Source organism: Phytophthora cinnamomi (genome assembly GCF_018691715.1).
Source record: "Phytophthora cinnamomi strain GKB4 chromosome Unknown Contig67, whole genome shotgun sequence".
Taxonomy (NCBI): Eukaryota; Oomycota; class Peronosporomycetes; order Peronosporales; family Peronosporaceae; genus Phytophthora; species Phytophthora cinnamomi.
In genome coordinates, this window is record NW_027151000.1 from 365,004 (window position 1) to 385,253 (window position 20,250).

Sequence of the window (20,250 nt, forward strand, 5' to 3'; positions counted from 1 at the left end):
TTGATGAAAGCTGCTAAGCATGGCCACGTTGACGTCGTGCGTTATCTTGTCGGGCAGTGTGACGTTGAAGGAGGCAACGACGTGAAAATCGAAGATAAGGACGGCTACACTGTGCTGATCCTAGCTGCTAGATGGGGGCACTTGGATATCGTGCGGTTCCTTACCCAGCAGCATGACGCTGACGTAAATATCAAGGATGATGCCGGATGCTCGGCGTTAATGCGGGCCGCTAAAAATGGCCACATGAACATTGTCCGGTTTCTTGCTGAGCAATATGACGTGGACTTGAATGAGAAGAGCCGTGGGGGATATACGGCACTCTTACGGGCCGCTGCACAAGGTCACTTGGACATCGTGCGGTTCCTCGCTGACCAAGTTCACTTTGACGTTAATGTCAAGAGCGATAGAGGTTGCACGGCGCTCATGCTGGCTGCTAGGTGTGGCCATGTGGCAGTAGTGCGGTTTCTTGCTGAGCAAGATGGAGTAGAGGTAAATGGCAAAGACAATTACGGCCGGACGGCGCTTATTAGGGCCACTGAAGGTGGGCATATTGACGTGGTGCAGTACCTCACTGAGCAACATGGAGCAGAGGTAAATTGCAAAGACATTCTAGGTCGGACGGCGCTTATTAGGGCCACTAAAGGTGGACATATTGACGTGGTGCAGTACCTCACCGAGCAACATCGTGCTGACATCAATACAACGGACAAGGGAGGATGCACGGCACTGATATTGGCCGCTGAAAAGGGCAGCATCGATATTGTTCGTTTTCTCGCTGACAAGCATGAGGTTGACGTGGATTCCAAAACTAATAACGGATACACAGCGCTGATGCTGGCCGCGAAAAATGGGCATGTGGACGTTGTGCGGCTGCTCGCTGAACAACATCGAGCTGACGTAAATACCAAGGACGACGACGGATGCACAGCGCTGATGAGAGCTGCTCTATGTGGCCATGTTGACGTCGTGCGGTATCTCGCTGAGCAGCGTGACGTTGATGTGGAAGCCAAGAGTAATAACGGATTTGCAGCATTAACGTTAGCTGTTGCCAGAGGTCACTTGGCTGTTGTGCAGCTCCTTGCCGGACAACACGGGGCTGACGTCGGTGCCAGGGACAATTGTGGTCGTACAGCACTGATGTGGGCTGCTGCACAAGGTCACGTGGGCATCGTGCGATTCCTCGTGGAGCAATGTTGCGTTTGGGTAAATGTCCAGTTCGATGACGGCGATAACGCATGGATCTGGTCCCCTGAACAAGGTCGCATAGACAACGTGAATGCCACGTGTAATGACGGATCCGTAGCTCTGGCATTAGCCGCTAGAAGTGGCCACTTGGCTGTTGTGCAGCTCCTTGCCGGACAATATGGGGCTAATGTAAATATCAAGGATAATGCCGGGTGCTCGGCGCTGATGCGCGCCGCTGTAAATGGCCACATGGACATCGTCCGGTTTCTTGCTGAGCAACATGGCGTGGACTTGAATGAGAAGAGCCGTGGGGGATATACGGTGCTGATCCTGGCTACTAGATGGGGGCACTTGGACATCGTGCGGTTCCTTACCCAGCAGCATGACGCTGACGTAAATATCAAGGATGATGCCGGATGCTCGGCGTTAATGCGGGCCGCTAAAAATGGCCACATGAACATTGTCCGGTTTCTTGCTGAGCAATATGACGTGGACTTGAATGAGAAGAGCCGTGGGGGATATACGGCACTCTTACGGGCCGCTGCACAAGGTCACTTGGACATCGTGCGGTTCCTCGCTGACCAAGTTCACTTTGACGTTAATGTCAAGAGCGATAGAGGTTGCACGGCGCTCATGCTGGCTGCTAGGTGTGGCCATGTGGCAGTAGTGCGGTTTCTTGCTGAGCAAGATGGAGTAGAGGTAAATGGCAAAGACAATTACGGCCGGACGGCGCTTATTAGGGCCACTGAAGGTGGGCATATTGACGTGGTGCAGTACCTCACTGAGCAACATGGAGCAGAGGTAAATTGCAAAGACATTTTAGGTGGGACGGCGCTTATTAAGGGCCACTAAAGGTGGACATATTGACGTGGTGCAGTACCTCACCGAGCAACATCGTGCTGACATCAATACAACGGACAAGGGAGGATGCACGGCACTGATATTGGCCGCTGAAAAGGGCAGCATCGATATTGTTCGTTTTCTCGCTGACAAGCATGAGGTTGACGTGGATTCCAAAACTAATAACGGATACACAGCGCTGATGCTGGCCGCGAAAAATGGGCATGTGGACGTTGTGCGGCTGCTCGCTGAACAACATCGAGCTGACGTAAATACCAAGGACGACGACGGATGCACAGCGCTGATGGGAGCTGCTCTATGTGGCCATGTTGACGTCGTGCGGTATCTCGCTGAGCAGCGTGACGTTGACGTGGAAGCCAAGTGTAATGACGGATCCGCAGCACTGGCACTAGCCGCTAGAAGTGGCCACTTGGCTGTTGTGCAGCTCCTTGCCGGACAACATAGGGCTAACGTAGACATCAAGGACAATGACGGATGCACAGCACTAATGCGGGCCGCGAATAATGGCCACAAGGACGTGGTGTGGTATCTTATAAAACAATGCGGCTCGGACGTAAATACATTGAACTATACCGGCGACAACGCCCTGTTGGAGGCCGTTCGGCAAAGAAAGACTGATATGGTCCAATGGTTAGTCGAACAATGCTCCGCAAATGTGAATTCTGTGGACAAGGATGGGGATTCTACCGTGAGGGTTGCTGCTAATGGTGGCTACCATGACATTCAGCGGATACTGACACGATTTCTAACGCTCAGTAACGATGATAGCAGAGAACTCAATAGCGGGATTATGCCTTTTCCCGACCATCGTCGAAGCTGGTCCATTCCTCCGTCAGAGATTGAGCTGACCGTTTTCTGCAAGAACCGTAACATCGGGGGCGACTTCCAGGCCAAGTGGCTCGATGCTGATGCGGTCGTGAAGCTCTTCATCCCTGATTCATCCTTTTCATCATTCGACGACGAGGTTCAGCTGTGGCAGCGCCTGCGGCACCCCAATGTGGTCAAAATGTACGGGGCATGTCACGCTGGCTCACAACTGCAGTTCTTTGTATGCGAGTATGCCAGTCAGGGCTCACTTTGGGAGCATGTGACGTTGTTGCCAGAGGAAAATCGAACTGTTAGGAAGTACCTGCGTGATGCAGCGTTAGGTCTTGAATATCTCCATGAGCGAGGAATCGTTCACGGAGATCTTCGCTGCAGTAACATTTTGATCGGAAGCGATGGCATGGCAAAGTTGTCAAATTTTTGGTTAAGCGGGTCGAAGAAAAAGACAAGTCAAGGGTCCCCGAATGTAGTTGGGTCGATGCGCTGGCAGGCTCCTGAAGTACTCCGAGGTAATCCACCATCGTTCCAGTCGGATGTGTACTCCCTGGGAATGTGCATTTTGGAAGTAGTGGAAGGAAAGATGCCTTTGGGTAATATACCCGATAAGAAGGCACTCGCGTACAAAATGGAGTGGATCCCAGAAGACTCTGACTCTGACTCTGACGATGAATTCAATCTCATGTCGTTGTTCCGCCAAGATCCTCACAAACGCCCCACTCTGTCGTCAGTTGTCTATGAGCTCGAGCGTCTAGCGATCAAAGAGAGCTCTAAAGCATCCGAGCCCGAGCTCGAGCCCGCAACCTCCTTCGACGATTATGACTGTGGAAAGCTGGCAAAAGCGTGGGCAAAACTGCAGGCGATCATGGAAAACTGTGACAATGACCGACATTGCCGAGCATTTAACGAGCTCAAGATCATGCACGACCGCATGCAGGAGACAACCCACCACCCGACACTGTTCACACGATTCTACGCGTTGCTGACTGAGTTTTATCAGACCACGACCCTATCACCTGAACAGGCCAATATAATGCGTTTGTCTTCGTCTCGTGCAACAACCACCAGCATGTACGCGTTTCAGTGGCGTATTAACTCGCTCGCGGCATCGCTAGGAGATTCAGTTGATATATCCACAGGGGGAGAGGTGTGTTGGCAGCAGCAGCGCAGTGAACAGATCGAGGTGTTCGTGTCCGGCGTGGCAGATACTTTTCTTCTATTGAACGATTTGAAATCAGCGGAGGAGAGATCGGCGTTTCTGAAAATGTTAAAAACAGAGATGGATGATCATGTGGACAAGTACACCGCTCAACAAATCGCTGTCATGGAGAAAGCATACGCTGATATTGCCAGCACACTTGAGAGTGATGATTTGTCGGAGCTCACACCGGAGTGGTTTATTCCCTGGTATGAGTTGATTATCGATGAGTGGAGTTGTCTGGGTACGGGTGGGTTTGGAAGTGTGAAGCGAGCCAAGTGGTTGGACTCGGATGTGGTGGTAAAACAAGTCATCTTGACCGAATCGGGGAACACAACGGACGGTTGGACTTCCTTGTCAAATTTGTCTGCATGGGAGGGCCCGTCTGCTAGCCAACCCCAAAATGACGCCACGAAGCGAGCAGAAGCGTTGATGATGTTTCGTAGTGAAGTGGACATTTGGTTTGGCTTTAGCCATCCTCACGTCGTCCGGCTCTTTGGTGCCTGTCACGTTGGAAGACCATTTTTCGTCTGCGAGTACGCTACCAACGGGACGTTAGTCAGCTACTTGCAAAAACACCCCGATGAGATATGGGCGAAGCTGCATGAGGCAACACTGGGTGTTCAGTATCTGCACGCTCGTGATGTTGTGCATGGCGACCTGAAGGGAAACAACATCGTGATCGGGAGCGATATGAAAGCGAAGGTGACGGACTTCGGTCTTAGGTCGGTCGCGAGCAGCGGGAGCAAGGCGCAAACGATTTCAGGCGCTTGGCAGTGGGTGGCTCCGGAGTTACTCGGTACAGACCAACACCCCACTTTTGCGTCGGATATGTATTCTTTGGGTATGTGCGTCGTGGAGGCACTAAGAGTCGTGGAGGCAGGCAAGTCGGGCAAAGATTCACGCCACTGCTTGCCCTGGCGAGTTGGTGACCGAAGTGCTGTAAAATACCACGCCACACGTGGCACCTTGCCGTCAAGACCATCGATGTGCGAGGACAGTGAATGGGAGCTGGTCAAGAAGATGTGCGCATTGGATCCTCAAAAGCGAATTAAGATCTCGACCGTCGTTGATGAGCTTGCGAAGCTAGCCAATGTGAGCGCCTCTAGTCAACCAGACGACCTCGGTGACACCTTGCTACAAGATTCTGTGAACTGGGAATCTGTCGGCAAAGTAATCGCCACTGTACAGCGACAGCTGAGTCCACCACAAGACAGCGGAAATCAACGCGACCAAGTGCTGTCGCTGCACGTTTCGTTGTGGAAAAACCTTGAACGGGTGCACAATCATATCGACGGAGATTCGAGTAACGAGTGCCGGGCAGCATTCTGTTCGCTGGTTAGTGACGCAAATGATGCCACGGTGAAGTTGCGAGACAAGGACAAAAATCTCGTTTCGGTTGCACAAACGACAATGCGGTGCCATGCACTGGAACGCTCGCTGAGCAAGTTGTGCGACGCATACTTCATTGTTATTGACGCAACTTTGGTTGAATACTGCTAGGAGCGAGTTGCCGGGAGCTGTAGCAGCAGGATGACCCACGGTGAACGACTAACAAACATAAAATGCTGCAGGAGGATGCACATGAACTTCGCGCTCTAAGGCTTAATAATAATAACATCAGCTTCTCTCCTTGCCGGTCTTGTCCACTCTCCTCCACATGTAGTTGCAGTGTGTGGTAGCTGGGTGCATGTAGTTTCATTCACCAATCTCATTGTGCTGTGGTCTCGAACGTGACGTGCTGCGTAAATGAAACGCGCTTCCGCTTGCGCAGTGAGGCAGTGAGTGCACGTGGCTTGGCCCTCTTGGCTGCGATACCAGTCTGCGACCCCCACTTGAGATGGTTGAAAAGCGCTTCCGTGAGCAGGTGCTCTCGGATGACGCCGTCGTTCACCAGCGGCCGGACTTTGCCGTAGAGGTCGCTGACGCTCATGGTGGGGAAGCGCACGAACTCCATCATGTCCGCCAGCAAGTCTCCGAGCGGCTTGTCCGCGTTCGCCACGCGCGACTCGCCCCACATGACCAGCGCCTCCATGAGCGCTAGCTCCCGGATCTGCAGCTCGTCCTGCGGGATGAGCTCCAGCAGGATCTTCTCGGGCAGCTGCACGACCTGCGGGTCGCAGAACACCTCGTGCGCGTGCTGGAGCACGAAGCCCTTGCACATTTCTCGGAGCGCCTCCAGCTCGTACATCTCGGCCGCGATCAGCAGCCCCAGCACGCTCTCGAGCTCCAGCACCACGTCGCCCGTGTACACGAAGAGCAGCATCTTCTCCACGGTCGTGGGCTCCATGTCGTGCAGCTCCACGTCGCGCCGCGCCGACTCGCGCATGCCGCCCGTCAGCATGGCGCGGAACGGCGGCGAGCTGGCGGCCAGGATGAACCTGTGCGCGTGGAAGCGCCTGACGCCGCTGCCGTTGCTCTGCGAGCTGCCGTTGGCCTCTCTGCGCGCCTCGCCGCGGCGGACGCACAGCACCACGTCCGCGCCGACCATGGCCTGGCCGAAGCTCTGCTCGCCCTCGGCGTCGCAGGCCACGGCCCGCCTCAGCCGCGCCGACAGGTCCCGGTGGTCCGAGCAGGCCGTGGACACGCGCGAGCGCGGGCCGCGGCGCCTGGGCGCGTGGCCCGAGCCCTGGCTCACCTCCGACGACGTCTCGGAGCGCGAGTCCTCGTCCTCGTTCGACTGCGGCGTGGCGGACGCCGCGTCCGCTGCTGCTGCTACTGAGGCTACTGCTACTGCTGTGGGCGCCGCGGGGCCCGAGCGGGAGCCGGCCAGCGTCTCGGTCATCGGCAGCGGCGGCGACGTGGGCGGCGAGCGCCTCTGCACGGGCGGCGGGCTCGTGTCGCGCTGCGGCAGCTCCTGGGTCATGACCTGGTCCTCGAGCGGGATCTGCGTCTCCTCCTCGTCGTCCGAGTCCGCGTCCTCGTCCTCCTCTTCCTCCTCGCGCTCCATGTCCTCCGAGCTGTCGGCGCCCTGGCGGCCTGGAGCACGCGCGCGGTCTTGGCGGCGTCCGCGCGGCTCCACGGCGGCTCCGGCAGCCATGGAGTGAGACGTGGTCGGGTCAGCGAATGGGTCCCGATCCGCTATTTTTTTTTTTTAAGTGTCCGACCCGGATTGGATGGGAATTCCGTGTGCGACACACGAATAGTTGGCGTTTTGACTAGGAAGGCGAGCGAGATGATCAAGGGGATCCTCATCGTGAACAACCACGGCAAGCCGCGCATCGTCAAGTTCTACGAGCACGTGGTGCGTAGGGGGCGTAGGGAGGTGGAGGCTGTGGTCGTAGAGGTGGAGGATGGCTCACTGTGTGTGTATTGTGTGTGTGTGTTGTTGCAGCCGGATGCCGAGCAGCAGGCGGTGATCCGGGACATCTACACGCAGGTGTCCAAGCGCCCCGACACGCTCTGCAACTTCCTGGAGGGCACGTACGTCCCCCCTGCAAGAGGGTGACCTTGCTGTGTGGTGGTAGTAGGATCTGTGGGGCTGACGAGGGGTGCGACGGGTGCAGGGTGCGGTATTGGGGGGACGGCGTCAAGCTCATCTACCGGCACTACGCGACGCTGTACTTCGTCTTCGCGGTGGACAAGCAGGAGAGCGACCTCGGCATCTTGGACCTGATCCAGGGTGAGGGAGGAGTGCAGTGGTTGTAGCTAGTGGGGGTGGGAGTGGAGACCTGACGTCTGCTCTGTTGCCTCTGTCTGCAGTGTTCGTGGAGACGCTGGACAAGATCTTCGAGAACGTGTGCGAGCTGGACCTGATCTTCCACAGCGACAAGGTGCACTACGCGCTGGACGAGATCGTCATGGGCGGCATGGTGCTGGAGACCAACATCAACGAGGTGCTCACGGCGGTCAACGAGATGAACCGCATGGACACCATCTCGTCCAGACGCTCGCTGCAGTCCACGATCAAGAAGTGACCGCGCCAAGACACGGCAAGCCAACTGTAGCGAGTGGGCCGCTAAGGCCCCCGCCGCCTTCAAGTGATGCAGCATTATTGATCGAGCTTTCTGCAGCGTGTGCTTCGTGGTTTTCCGACAGCTATTCACAGTCGCGTCCTCTATGGCCTGGCCTAAATAAGCTTGCTCTTCTTGCCCTGCTTGTCGTCCGCCGTGAGCGCCGCCAGCGCCTTGGCCTCCTCCTCGCGCTCGCGCAGCGCCTGGGCCTCGGCCTCCTGGGCCGCCTCGCGCGCCCTGGCCAGCGCCTCGTCGTCGGGCAGCGCGCCGCCCAGGTCCAGCACGAGCTGCTCCAGCGCGGCCACCTTGTGGCCCAGCTGCGTCTGCTCGGCCAGCGCCTTCTCGTACTTCTGCTTGTACGTGACCATCTGCGACGACAGCGACAGCGTCAGGAACGCGATGCCGATGTTGAACACGTTGAGCTTCTGCGTGCGCAGGTGCGAGATGAAGGACGTCGGGTACTCTGCGGCCGTCAGCGAGTATCAGTTAGCCAGGGGTTACGCCCATGAGGGGTACACGTTCGCAGCCGCGCAGCGTACCCTTGCGCGGCGCCGCCGTCGAGAAGCGACGCATACTACGACCAAGCGCGAACATCTTCAGCTCTTGTGTGTGGTGGTGATTCGCGAATGGTAACCCCACAAAAGTAACCATCGGGGTTACACTACCCAAATCTACATCTGGAACATCCTAGTCCCTACCCATCTAACTTAGATTTAGCATTTAGCCATGTCGAGTCCGCCCCACAGTGGACCGCATCCTTCTGTACGTGTTCCAGAATCTGAACCACCTCAGACAGGAACTCGTACAGAGGAAGACCACACGTCGAGACCAGGGACACGGACGGCTGCATGACCTCTTCGACCTCGGGCGGCGCGCAGCACGCGTCGCGCCCGTTCCGCGTGGGCAGCGACGGCCTGCCGCTGCTGCCGTGCCACGACGCGCGCGTGAGCGTCGCGTACGCCGCGCAGGCTGCGCCGCCGCGGGCCGCGGCCGTGGCCGCCTTCGGCGCCGTGGACAGCCCCGCGGCCGTGCGGCGGCAGCTGGAGGCGCTGTACGCGCGCGCGCAGCAGCTGCCGGCGCTGAGCGAGGCCACGCTGCGGGCCGACACGGAGCTGGAGCTGCTGCGCCGCCGCTGCTTCGCGCAGCGCAACGCGCGCTGGGGCCACGCCACGCCCGAGCAGACGGAGTTCCGGCCGCTGCCTCGCGCGCAGTGGGCGCCGCGGCCGGCCAACGCCAAGCTGGCGCTGCGCCAGGCGCGCGTCGACGGCGCGCTGGACAAGGAGCTCGGCCTCGAGCAGGCCGCGCAGCAGGAGGCGCGGCCCGTGCGCGAGCGGCCCTGGCCGCCGGCCGAGTTCGCGCTCAAGACGGTGGCCAAGCCGGCGCGCGGCCGCGGCGGCAAGCGCAAGGCCGCGCCCATGGCCGCCGTGCTGGACCCCGTGCCGCTGCTGGCCAAGACGTGCCGCGCGTGCGGCACGCAGTCCACGCCGCTGTGGCGCCAGCGGGCCACGGAGGCGGCCGCGGACCTGTGTCTGCGCTGCTTCCTCCGGCTGGAGCGGGCCGACCTGTTCGACAAGAAGCGCGTCCAGCGGCGGCGCGAGGAGCGGCGCAGGACGGACCAGGCGCTGCAGGAGAAGAAGCGGCTGAAGCACCAGATCCACGCGCTCCAGAGGCAGCAGAAGGAGCTCAAGACGCAGGACGCGGCCGGGGAGGAGGCCGTGGGGGGTGCAGGCCAGCAGCAGAGCGAGCAGGAGGCCCCTGCGGCGGTCATCCTCAAGTTCACGAGGGGGGAGATTGAGGCGGCCACGGCCGCCTCGAAGGAGCGGAAGAAGGACCGCAAGCACAGCCGCAAGGACAAGAAGAAGAAGAAGAAACACCGGCGCAGGCGCGAGGCGGCCGACGACTCGGACAGCGACGGCCCCACGCCGATCCCGTCGCCCGCGCAGATGAACGGCTTCGTGTACGCGGACCGCGCCCCGGAGCCGTACGCCACGCCGCAGGTGTCGGCGTTTGCAGGTGACCAGGCCGAGTCGGCGAGACGTACGGAGGCGATGGTGGTTGATACGGAGCCAGAAGTGCTGGACGGCAGTGACGATCAGGGTCTCGATGGAGCAGACGGGATGGCCTCCACGCCTGCGAGGTCGTCGGCTCGGAAGCGGAAGAGCGTGCAGCGGGTGGAGCCTGTTGTGCTGGCGGAGTCCCCCGCGTCCGCGTCGAAGAAGCGCAAAACGTCTTCGTCGCGGTCCAAGCGAGTGGAAGCAAGTGCTCCGACGACTCCTGCGGCGGTTGCTGTGCCTCCAGCGCCCGCTGTGAAGAAGCGCGCTCGCACGAAGAAGGAGCTGGCGCGCGAACGCGAGCTGCGTGCGCTGGGTCAGTACTGCCCGGTTTGCAGCGAAGTCTACGAGGACGACGACCAGAACACCTTTGTCTGCTGCGACTCGTGCGAGCTCTGGGTGCACGGTGCTTGCGATCCGAGTCTCACTCCGTACGTTCCATTATGTTGTGGGCAGTGGCATCACGATATATTCCAACACCTGCCTGTTTTGTTTTTTGTTTACAGGGAGCTGATTGCAGCCATGGCCAACACGGAAGACAAGTACATTTGCCCACTGTGTGCTGGGCGGTGAGAGCTAATAGCTGGCAAGCGAACGATGGAGATAGGAACCAAAAAAAAACAGGAATAAGCATCATACTTCGTAATATAGTTGCCGACGCAAGTCCTCTTCCTATGGAAGTTATGTTGGCCTACGTAGAAACTAGAAACGGATAGATCAACCCGCTGGCTGGCGTCTGCTTCTCAGCACTATCGCTTTCAGCGACTCGCTTTGACGAAACAACTTTCTTCAGCTTCTCGCCCACGTTTCGGCTAGTGAAGCTGTGCTGCACCTTTCGTGGCGTGCTTGATTATCCTGCTTCATACATGCCGAACAAAACATTGCGTTGTTGTGTGAGCTAGCGAGGCACTCATCCGTTCTTTTCTCGTAGCTTCGCTGTGCACTCAGGGAGCTGACCGTGTGCACGGCACTTATCGCTCTGGTCAATGTAGCCATGCAGCGCTTCAAGTGTTTCAACCCAAAGCTTCGTGACAATAATGTTCACTGGCTCGCGATTGACGTAGCCTCCGACGTAGCTGTGGTAATATTGATCAGTCCCACAAGTTCCCAACCAACCCCGATATCTCGACCGGCTTCAAGGACCATACAAGAAGAAAACATGTAAGCATACGCATACCCCAAGCAAAGCGAGGCGGGCAACTACACGCCTTCCGTATAGCCTTGCCCAAACAGTGCTGTTTACTGCGCTGCACCCAACTTCTTGATCGACCCCCACAGCGGAATCTGACACTTAAGTCTCGCAGAATATAAAGTAAGCGTCGCACCACTTGCTCAGCGCTCGATCCAGCGCATAACACTGCATCGTTGTTTGAGCCAGCGAGACGATACCTCCACCCCTGTCTCGTAGCTTCGATGTGGCCATATCAGCGTCGGCAACCAACGAGCAGAACACAACATGGCACTTTTCGCTCTGGTTGCCGTCAATCCGATCGTGGAGCTTTTTAATCCTATCCCACAACGAAATATGCAGCGAGAGTACATCGTCATCTTGATTTTTGTTGCTGCTATCTTGCAGTTGATTTAGCTGTAACTGCGCTCCAGAAATTACTTCGGCGACAGATTCCCAACCAACCGAATCCGGGCGCAAGGTATCAACTAGGACGCATGATTCGGTGCTGATGGTCAGTCTCTGAAGCTCCTCAACCACCGTCGAGATCTTGATCCGCTTCTCAGGCGCCAACACGCACATACGCTTCACCAACTCCCATTGACTCTCATCACATATCGATGGTCGAGACGGCAATTCGCCACGCGTTACGTGATATTTTATAGCAGTTAGGTCAGTAATACGCCACGGCAGGCATTGGAGCGAGTCATGGTCTGATTCCAACGCCTCCACCACCCGCAGGGCTTCCACGATACACATACCCAGTGAGTATATATCGGACGCGAAGGTCGGGCGTTTGTTGGAATCGAGTAATTCCGGCGCCACCCATTGCCAAGCAGCTGACACCAACGTCTTGTTCTCGCTACTCGCGACCGAACTAAGACCAAAGTCCGTCACCTTCGCTTTCATGTCGCTGCCGATCACAATGTTGTTTCCTTTCAGGTCGCCATGCACGACTCCGCGAGCGTGTAAGTATTGGATGCCCAACGCAGCCTCATGTAGCTTCGCCCATAACTCATTGGGGTGTTGTCGCAAATAGCTGACTAAAGTCCCGTTGGCGGCGTACTCGCAGACGAAGAAAGGAATACCGACGTGGCAGGCACCAAACAGCCGAACGACGTGAGGGTGACTAAATCCAAACCAAATGTCCACTTCGTGACGAAACATCTTCAAAGCCTCTTTTCGTTTGGTGATGTCGAGTTGGTCTTGACTGACCGGCATGTCGATGAGCTTTGATAGGGATTCTGATTTGTCATGGTAACCTGGTAATACCACTCGTTTCACCACCACGTCTGAGTCCAGCCACCTGGCTTGGTTCACGCTGCCGAATCCACCTCTCCCTAGACACCTCGATTCGTCAACCTCTAATTGATACCAAGGGATGAACCATTCTGGTGTAAGCGAAGATAAATCATCGCTCCTAAGTTTGCTGTCAATATCTGCGTATGCTTCCTTCATGATTGCAAGCTGATCATGAGTGTACTTGTCCACATGATGATTTATCTCTGCTTTTAGCATAATCAGAAACACCGACCTCTCCTCCACTGATTTCAAATCGTTCAGTAGTAGGTAAGAAGTGTCGGACACTCGTGACACGAATAACTCGATCTGTTCACTGCGCTGTTGCTTACATTGCACTTTCATCTCTGTCGATGAATCCACCGACATTCCTAATAAAGCCATCAGCGACTCGATGCGCCACTGAATTGCGTACAAGCTGTTAGTAGTGGCTCGAGTTGAGGATAAACACACCACTCGAGCACGTTCAGGTGATATTTCGACCATCCGACAGAATTCGATGAGTATCGCGTGGAACCGCGCGACCAGTGCCGGTTGGTGGGTTGACTTTCGCATGTGTTCGCGTATGGTTTTCAGCGCGTTGAATACTCCACAATACCGAGCGTTGTCGCAGGTCTCCATGCTTCCTTCTAGCTTCAACCACGCCTCTTCCAATCGGTCATGTGCCTCTTCATCAAAGCAGCTCGTGGGCTGTGATTCTGGCTGGTATTGATTGACCCCCTCATTGATCATCAATTGCTCAAGCTTGCAGGCGATGGACGACAGACTGATGCGCTTGTGAGGGTTTTGACAGCACATCCGATGCACCAAGTCGGACTCAGTGTCCAACTCATAGTCTGAGTCCGAATCAATGTCTTCAGGGTCCCACTCTAATTTCTCAGCGAGTATGTCATTCTCAGCTACATTGTCCCAAGGTCTCTCGCGTCCACGAGCTTCCAAAACACACATCCCCAAAGAGTACACATCGGACTGAAACGATGGCGGTCCTCCTCGGAGGACCTCAGGAGCCTGCCAGTGCGTCGATCCAACAACAGTCGATGAAACTTGGTTTTTCCTGTTTACCTTCTGGCTCAGTCCGAAGTTCGACAACTTTGCGATGCCATCGCCGCCGATCAAAATGTTACTGCAACGAAGGTCTCCATGAACAATTCCACACTCATGGAGATATTCGAGACCTAACACTGCATCGTGTAGATACTTCCACACTGTCCGATTCTCCACTGATGACGAGATAGCATGCTCCCACAGCGAGCCCTGGCTGGCATACTCGCACACAAAAAACTGTAGATGTGGACCAGCGTGGCACGCCCCGTACATTTTGAGCACATTGGGATGCCGTAGGCGCTTCCACAGACGCACTTCATCTTCGAAGGATGAGTGAGCCGCGTCTGGAATGAAGACCTTTACGACCGCGTCGGCATCGAGCCACTTGGCCCGGAAGTCACCTCCGATATCAATGTTCTGACTAAAGCCAATCAGCTCAATCTCAGCCGGACGAATGACGCAGCTTACGTCATCGGAAGGCGGCATGGCTCCGTTAGTGACTTTACTTTTATCCCTGTGAAGATTTTCTGCTGTAGCTGAAATAAGTAGTGTAAGATTCCGCTGGATTTCAAAATGGCCTCGATCCGCAGCGAGGCGAACAGCTGTGTTGCCATCCTGGTTTTTTGCATTTACATCTGCACCACCTTGCTCAGCGAGGTATTTCACGATATCCCTGTGGCCATACTGAGCAGCCAGCATCAACGCTGTGTATCCGTAATTGCTGGAGGCGTCAACGTCTGCGCTACAATGCTCAACAAGGTATTGCACGACGTTTGTGTGATCATTTGCAGCGGCGAATACCAGCGCTGTGTAACCTTCATTGTTCTTCGCATCTACTTCAGCAGTGCATTGCTTAACTAGATATGCCACGATATCAATGTGGCCCTTTTCAGCAGCCAACATCAACGCTGTGTATCCGTCGTTCGTATTTGCGTTAGCGTTAGCGCAAGCACTGCTTTCTTTAGCGAGGTACTGGACGACATTCAAGTGACCATGCCGAGCAGCCTCCATTAGCGCCGTATATCCTTCCTTGTTCGTAGCGTTCACGTCAGCCTTACATTGTTTTGCGAGATACTGAATGACATCTTTGCGAGCATGTCGAGCAGCCAATGTCAGTGCTGTATAGCCGTCATCATTCACGGCATTCACGTCGGCGTGACATTTATCAGCAAGATATTTCACGGCATCTATACAACCATAACCAGCACCCACGATCAACGCTGCATTGTGATTAGCATGTACATCAGCATCAAACTGCCCAGTGAGGTACTGAATGACGTCCATATTGCCACTTTTAGCGGCCATCATCAACACCGTGTATCCGTCTCTGTTTTCCACATTCACCTCAGCATCACAACTCTCAGCGAGGTACCGCAAAACGCCCGTGTGGCCATGTTCGGCAGCCAACATCAATGCTGTATACCCATCACTCTTCTTGGCGTTGACATCAGCTTTACAAGTGTGAGTGAGGTATTTCACGACGTCTGTGTGGCCATTTTCGGCAGCCAACACCAACGCTGTATACCCATCACGCTTCTTGGTGTTGACATCAGCTTTACAAGTGTGAACGAGGTATTTCACGACGTCTGTGTGGCCATTCTGAGCTGCTAACATCAGGGCTGTGTATCCATAGTTCATCTTGGCTTCTACGTCAGCGCCGCATTGGTCAGCGAGGTACTGGACAACGCTAATGTGGCCACCTTGAGCTGCCCACATCAGCACTGAGCGCCCATCATTGTCTTGAACGTTCACATCGGCGTCATAATCCTCACCGAGGTACTGCAAAACGTCGGCGTGCCCATTTTGAGCAGCTAACACCAACGCTGTGTATCCGCCTTTATTCTTGGAATGCACATTTACGCCACATTCTTCAGTAAGGTACTTCACAATGTCGATGTACCCATATAGAGCTGCCAACATCAGCGCCGTGTATCCGTATTCCAGCAAAGCTTTTACATCAACGCCAGAAATGTCAGTGAGGTTCTGTACGTCGTTTCGGGAACATTTCTTCGCGTAATCGTCGTCGGCACTAAATTCCTCAGCTTTGATTTTCCATTGAGGGGCATTGGTGTCACTCAGTTGATTCTTTAAGCAAAATTGATTAGTAAAATACCGCGTGATATCTGCACGATCATTTTCGGCAGCCAACATGAGCGCTATGTATCCATAACTGATATTCTCATTCATGCCAGCACTGCACTGCTCAACGAGATGCCGAACAATGTCCATGTGGCCCTCTTTAGCGGCTCGAGCCAGCGCTAGGTTTCCAGAAACAGTGTCCTTCACATCAGCGCCAAAATGTTCGGTGAGGTACCGGACAACGTCCGCGCGATTATCTCGTGCACCCGCGATCAGCCCCGTGCGTACACTGTTCCTGTTGCCATAAAAGTTAGCGTCGCACACCTCAGCTAAATACCTCATTACACCAGTATCGCTAGATCGAATAGCCCCCCGCCCGTCATCGTTCTTGTCATTCACCTCTAGGTCAGAATACATGGTTGCGTCTTCAGTGTGGTAATATCGATCGGTATTGTGTGTAGTGTTGAGGTCAGATCCAACCTCCTTCGCAAGGTATCGCCACGCGTCCACGTGGCCAATTTCCCCAGCTAACATCAGCTCTGTGAACCCATCATTGTTCCCGTCGGCTCCGCACTGGCCAGTGAGATATCGCACGACATCCAGGTGACCACCCTGAGCGGCCAACATCAGCGCTATACGCCCATCTTTACGTTTGGCATTAACGTCGGCGCGGCATTCCCCAGCGAGATACTGCACGACATCCAAGTGACCACCCTTAGCGGCCCACATCAGCGCCGTGTATCCATTGTCGGTCATCGCATTCACGTCGGAGCCGCATTCCCCAGCGAGATACTGCACGACATCCAAGTGACCTTCCGCAGCGGCCCAAATAAGGACCGTGCATCCATCATTATGTTCGGCATTCACGTCGGCGCCGCATTGCCCAGCGAGAAGGCGGACAACGTCCAGACGACCCTCTCGAGAAGCCTTCCACAGCGCCGTCACTATGTCAGACCCCAGTACATGCCGAACTAACTCCCGGGCTCTCACGAGGTCACCCGTTTCAGCAGCTTCTGCGAACTCCCCTCTCTCCATTCGTGCTCTTGGCCCGCGCCAAAATGGAGAATGGCACTGATTCAGGCCAGGGGATCCCCTGGCCTGAATCCCCTGGCCATAGCCATGGATACTTGGAGGTTCAAGGTGCCGCAGAGTGAATGCGAAACTTCCTTGATACGACTGAACTGAGAGGGTGGACGCCAGTGGGCCAACCACGAGCAGTTCAAACTTCCCACCGCCAGGATGCTAGATGCTAGGCATGGTTCAGTGGGTCTGGGATTCGTGCAGATCCCTCAAGTTACCGTACAGAAATCGCGAGCGGTTATCCTTCACCTTGAACACTGTCAAGTGCGCAGTCCGCGCTGCTGTTCGCATACGAGATACGCCACGGTGCCCGTAGACGGCGAGGTCGCTGTCGATGCCGGTGTCTAAGCAGGAGCTGCTTAGGGCCGTTCTTAACCCCTTGATTACCAACGTCGTAAGATACGACTTCCCAAAAATCGTATGTCGTAAGTTACGACATTACAAGTGCTCATATAGAATTTGGCTCGGATAAGAATTTCCAATACTTTAATCAAGTGACATGCAGCTGTATGATAAGTATCAAATGAAATAGACTTTTGCGAAAACAAAGAGAGCTAGAGGTTTAGGGGTGAAAACAAAGTTGAGATAGGGGAACATTTGGAGGATCGACGATCGCTGCGCTTGATGCCACTCATTTCAAGATTAGCCGGATGGCGCGAATTTGGTCGAGTACACGCGGGAAAGCCGCCGCCGCTCTCCACGAGGTCGGCTTCCCGCACTTGTGGCGCCAGCTCCGGGCGGCGGGGTGGACGGATAAAAGCCGACTGGGTGTCCCTGCAGTGGGGATACGTGACCCCTGATAGAGCCCATGCCTTCTATGGTGAGGCCGCGCTGGTGGAGCACGCCTTCAAGTCAGGATTGCTGGACCAGGGCAAGATTTTGACGCCAACGAGCGCAGCAGAGGACACGAAAACAAGCGCCACGGCCAAGCCCCGGACGAAAAGCGCGGCGACCGAGACCACAGCGACGAGCGCGGCGGCCAAGACGACGACGACGAGGTCGAGCGCGGCGGCGGACACGACCACAACCGCGACGGCCAAGCCCTGAGCGACAAGCGAGTCGGCCAAGACCACAAGCGCAACAGCTAAGGCCCGGACGACAAGCGCGGCGGCCAAGACCACAACGATGGGCGCGGCGGCGGACACGACGACGAGCGCGGCGGCTAAGAGGACGAGCTCGAGTGCTGAGTCTGCTGCGGAGCAGTTTGATGCCGACTCCATAATCACTGCTTCTCAAATTGATACGAGCGTGGAACTGTCGCAGAGGACGCTGGACGCGCTGCTCGACAGCAACTTGGACGTCGAGCTTTCGCAGGCGGCTGTTTCGCTGGAATTTGGATTGTCGGCTAGTTGCTTGACTGTGGATGAGTCACAACAACAAGCCGCGGCATCACTGCAGCTATTGTCCGAGGCGTCGGGTCTCGAGAGCGACTCAGAGCCGCCTGCTAGGCCTGCTGCTACGACAGATCCGACGCTCCGGCCGCAGATCAAGACGGACGTCAACTTTGTAGCTGATGACGAATGCATGAACGAGCACGAGAGCTTCAGCTCTGGCGAGAGCGATGGTCAGTACATCACCGAGGATGAAGGTGATAGCCCAGCTTGTGAAGAGAGCGACGGTGACGACGATGTGATCTCCGAAGCCGACGCGGTCCAGATGGACGACGCCTTCATCAGAGCACTGCAGATCAGCAGTGACGCCTTAAACAAGAAGGCAAAGAAGGCGCGTGAGGCCGTTTTGCGCGGTATGCACTGGACGTCTGTGTCATCGACATTCGAGAGCGATGCGCCTGCTTATGATGGACTTGGAGATAAAGTAGCTCATCCAAAGCCGGAGTTGCGCGCGCGATGCCACTCGCCGCTGGAGTCTTTTCTGTTCTTTATGCCCAAGTCGCTGTGGGTCCACATCAATATAGAGACCAACAGATACAGCCTCCAGCAAGTTGACCGTCGAGCAGCGGCGATTCAGAGGAAACAGGTCTCGTCGCGGCGCGAGACGATAGCCCAAATCCGGCGGAGACTCAGGGCGAAGCCGGCGTATCAGACGCAAGAGATCCTTCATGTCGTCGGTCTGCTCGTGGCGCGCCTGCTGTGCCCACAGAAGCGCCGCTTCTCCGCGCACTGGACGATGGTCGAGGACGGCGCTTTGCCCGCAGGGACCTTCGGGAGGTTCATGACCCGGAATCGCTGCACGGACATCATCCGCGATCTCCAAATTGTGAACAACGAGGCCCCACGCACCCGGAACAAGCTGTGGAAGCTTCGGCCGGTCGTCGACAAGTTGCAGCAGCAGGTTTTGACGGGGTGGTCGTTACCAGCAGTGTTCTCGTTTGACGAGGGCGTGCTGCCAGCGACGTCCAGGTGCAATACGACGCGAATGTTCATGCCGGACAAGCCGCATCGGTACGGCTAAAAAATGTTTATGACTTGTGATTCCCGATCTGCCTACTGCCATCGGTACGATTTTTTTCTTGAATCTGCATGTGGTAACTTACGACATTAGTACTGAATTTACAATGCTTTGTCGTATTTTACAGCTTTGAGATATACGCTGGCAAGCGAAGGAGCGGAGATGATGACGCCAAATTTGATCACAAGACGGGCGCCATCGCTGTGGTTCGGAACCTCAACATTATACTTGGGCCTGATCGCCTTCCGTGGCATGCGGTCGTGATTGACCGGTATTACTCGTCGGTTCTACTTGCGATTGAGCTGCTGAAGATGCAGGTGTACGTTATTGGTACAATCACGACTAATCGCTTAGGCTACGACGCCATGGTGAAGAACAAATGCCACGTCCGCCCGGCAAGGACCCCGCGCGGAACGTTCACGTTCTCGCGCTCGGTCGCGGTCTCCACCATGGTAGCGTTCCACTGATGGGACCGCAAGCCTGTGCACTACCTGTGCACGGGCGCGGTAATGGCAGAGTCATCTATCGGTCGCATGGTGAAGCAGGTGGGTGCGGTCACGGTCCCATGCCCGGCGCCGGTGACAGACTACCAGCGCTGGATGGGCGAAGTTGATGTGCACGATCAACTCCGCCTCCAGTCCTACTCCTTGCAGACGTCAACCAAGTTTACAAAATATTATAAGAGTCTGTTCCTTGGCATGGTGGACCTTGCGTTGGTAAACGCGTTCATCTCGCAGAAGGAGGCCGCCAAGATGGCGTGTACAACCCCGATGAAGCGAGCGGAGTGAAACGTAGTGCTACAGAACCAGCTGCTACAGATGAAGGCCGAAGACTTTGCCGGTGTCGTTGCGACCCCCTCTACCGCCAGTCAAAATCGAAGGCGCTCTGCTGTTCGTCTCACCCACGCACTGGAGCAGGCGGAGGACTGGGTGACTGTCAGCGGAGTCCAAAAGCGCCGCCAGCGCTCGTGCAAGGTGTGCGCTCTGCTGCGCACCGACCATAAGAAGAAGTCCTTCGCCACGACGTTCTTCTGCGAGCGTTGCTCTGTAGACAATGCGAAATGCTGGCTGTGCAACAAAATCAGGCGTCAGTACGGGGGGT

At 55.9% G+C, this 20,250-nt stretch overlaps 5 protein-coding genes across 5 annotated transcripts; 3 read left to right on the forward strand and 2 right to left on the reverse strand.

The window, feature by feature from the left end:
* Positions 1–5,777: 5,777 nt before the first annotated feature.
* Positions 5,778–7,106, reverse strand: IUM83_09407 (BTB/POZ and Kelch domains containing protein; the record flags this gene model as incomplete). The annotated part of the gene is made up of 1 exon (XM_067933848.1): positions 5,778–7,106. One exon carries the CDS (start codon positions 7,104–7,106, stop codon positions 5,778–5,780), a length of 1,329 nt encoding a protein of 442 aa, XP_067786605.1.
* A 135-nt stretch (positions 7,107–7,241) lies between these two features.
* Positions 7,242–7,983, forward strand: IUM83_09408 (AP-2 complex subunit sigma; the record flags this gene model as incomplete). The annotated part of the gene is made up of 4 exons (XM_067933849.1): positions 7,242–7,310; positions 7,401–7,489; positions 7,573–7,688; positions 7,769–7,983. The coding sequence occupies 4 exons, from the start codon at positions 7,242–7,244 to the stop codon at positions 7,981–7,983; spliced, it is 489 nt and encodes a 162-aa protein (XP_067786637.1).
* Positions 7,984–8,135: 152 nt separating this feature from the next.
* Positions 8,136–8,613, reverse strand: IUM83_09409 (uncharacterized protein; the record flags this gene model as incomplete). The annotated part of the gene is made up of 2 exons (XM_067933850.1): positions 8,136–8,482; positions 8,559–8,613. 2 exons carry the CDS (start codon positions 8,611–8,613, stop codon positions 8,136–8,138), a joined length of 402 nt encoding a protein of 133 aa, XP_067786636.1.
* A 254-nt stretch (positions 8,614–8,867) lies between these two features.
* IUM83_09410 (uncharacterized protein) lies at positions 8,868–17,787 on the forward strand (the record flags this gene model as incomplete). The annotated part of the gene is made up of 3 exons (XM_067933851.1): positions 8,868–10,501; positions 10,577–10,639; positions 17,544–17,787. 3 exons carry the CDS (start codon positions 8,868–8,870, stop codon positions 17,785–17,787), a joined length of 1,941 nt encoding a protein of 646 aa, XP_067786678.1.
* A 78-nt stretch (positions 17,788–17,865) lies between these two features.
* On the forward strand, positions 17,866–19,616 carry IUM83_09411 (uncharacterized protein; the record flags this gene model as incomplete). Its single annotated transcript, XM_067933852.1, has 2 exons — positions 17,866–19,142; positions 19,277–19,616. The coding sequence occupies 2 exons, from the start codon at positions 17,866–17,868 to the stop codon at positions 19,614–19,616; spliced, it is 1,617 nt and encodes a 538-aa protein (XP_067786679.1).
* Positions 19,617–20,250: the final 634 nt, after the last annotated feature.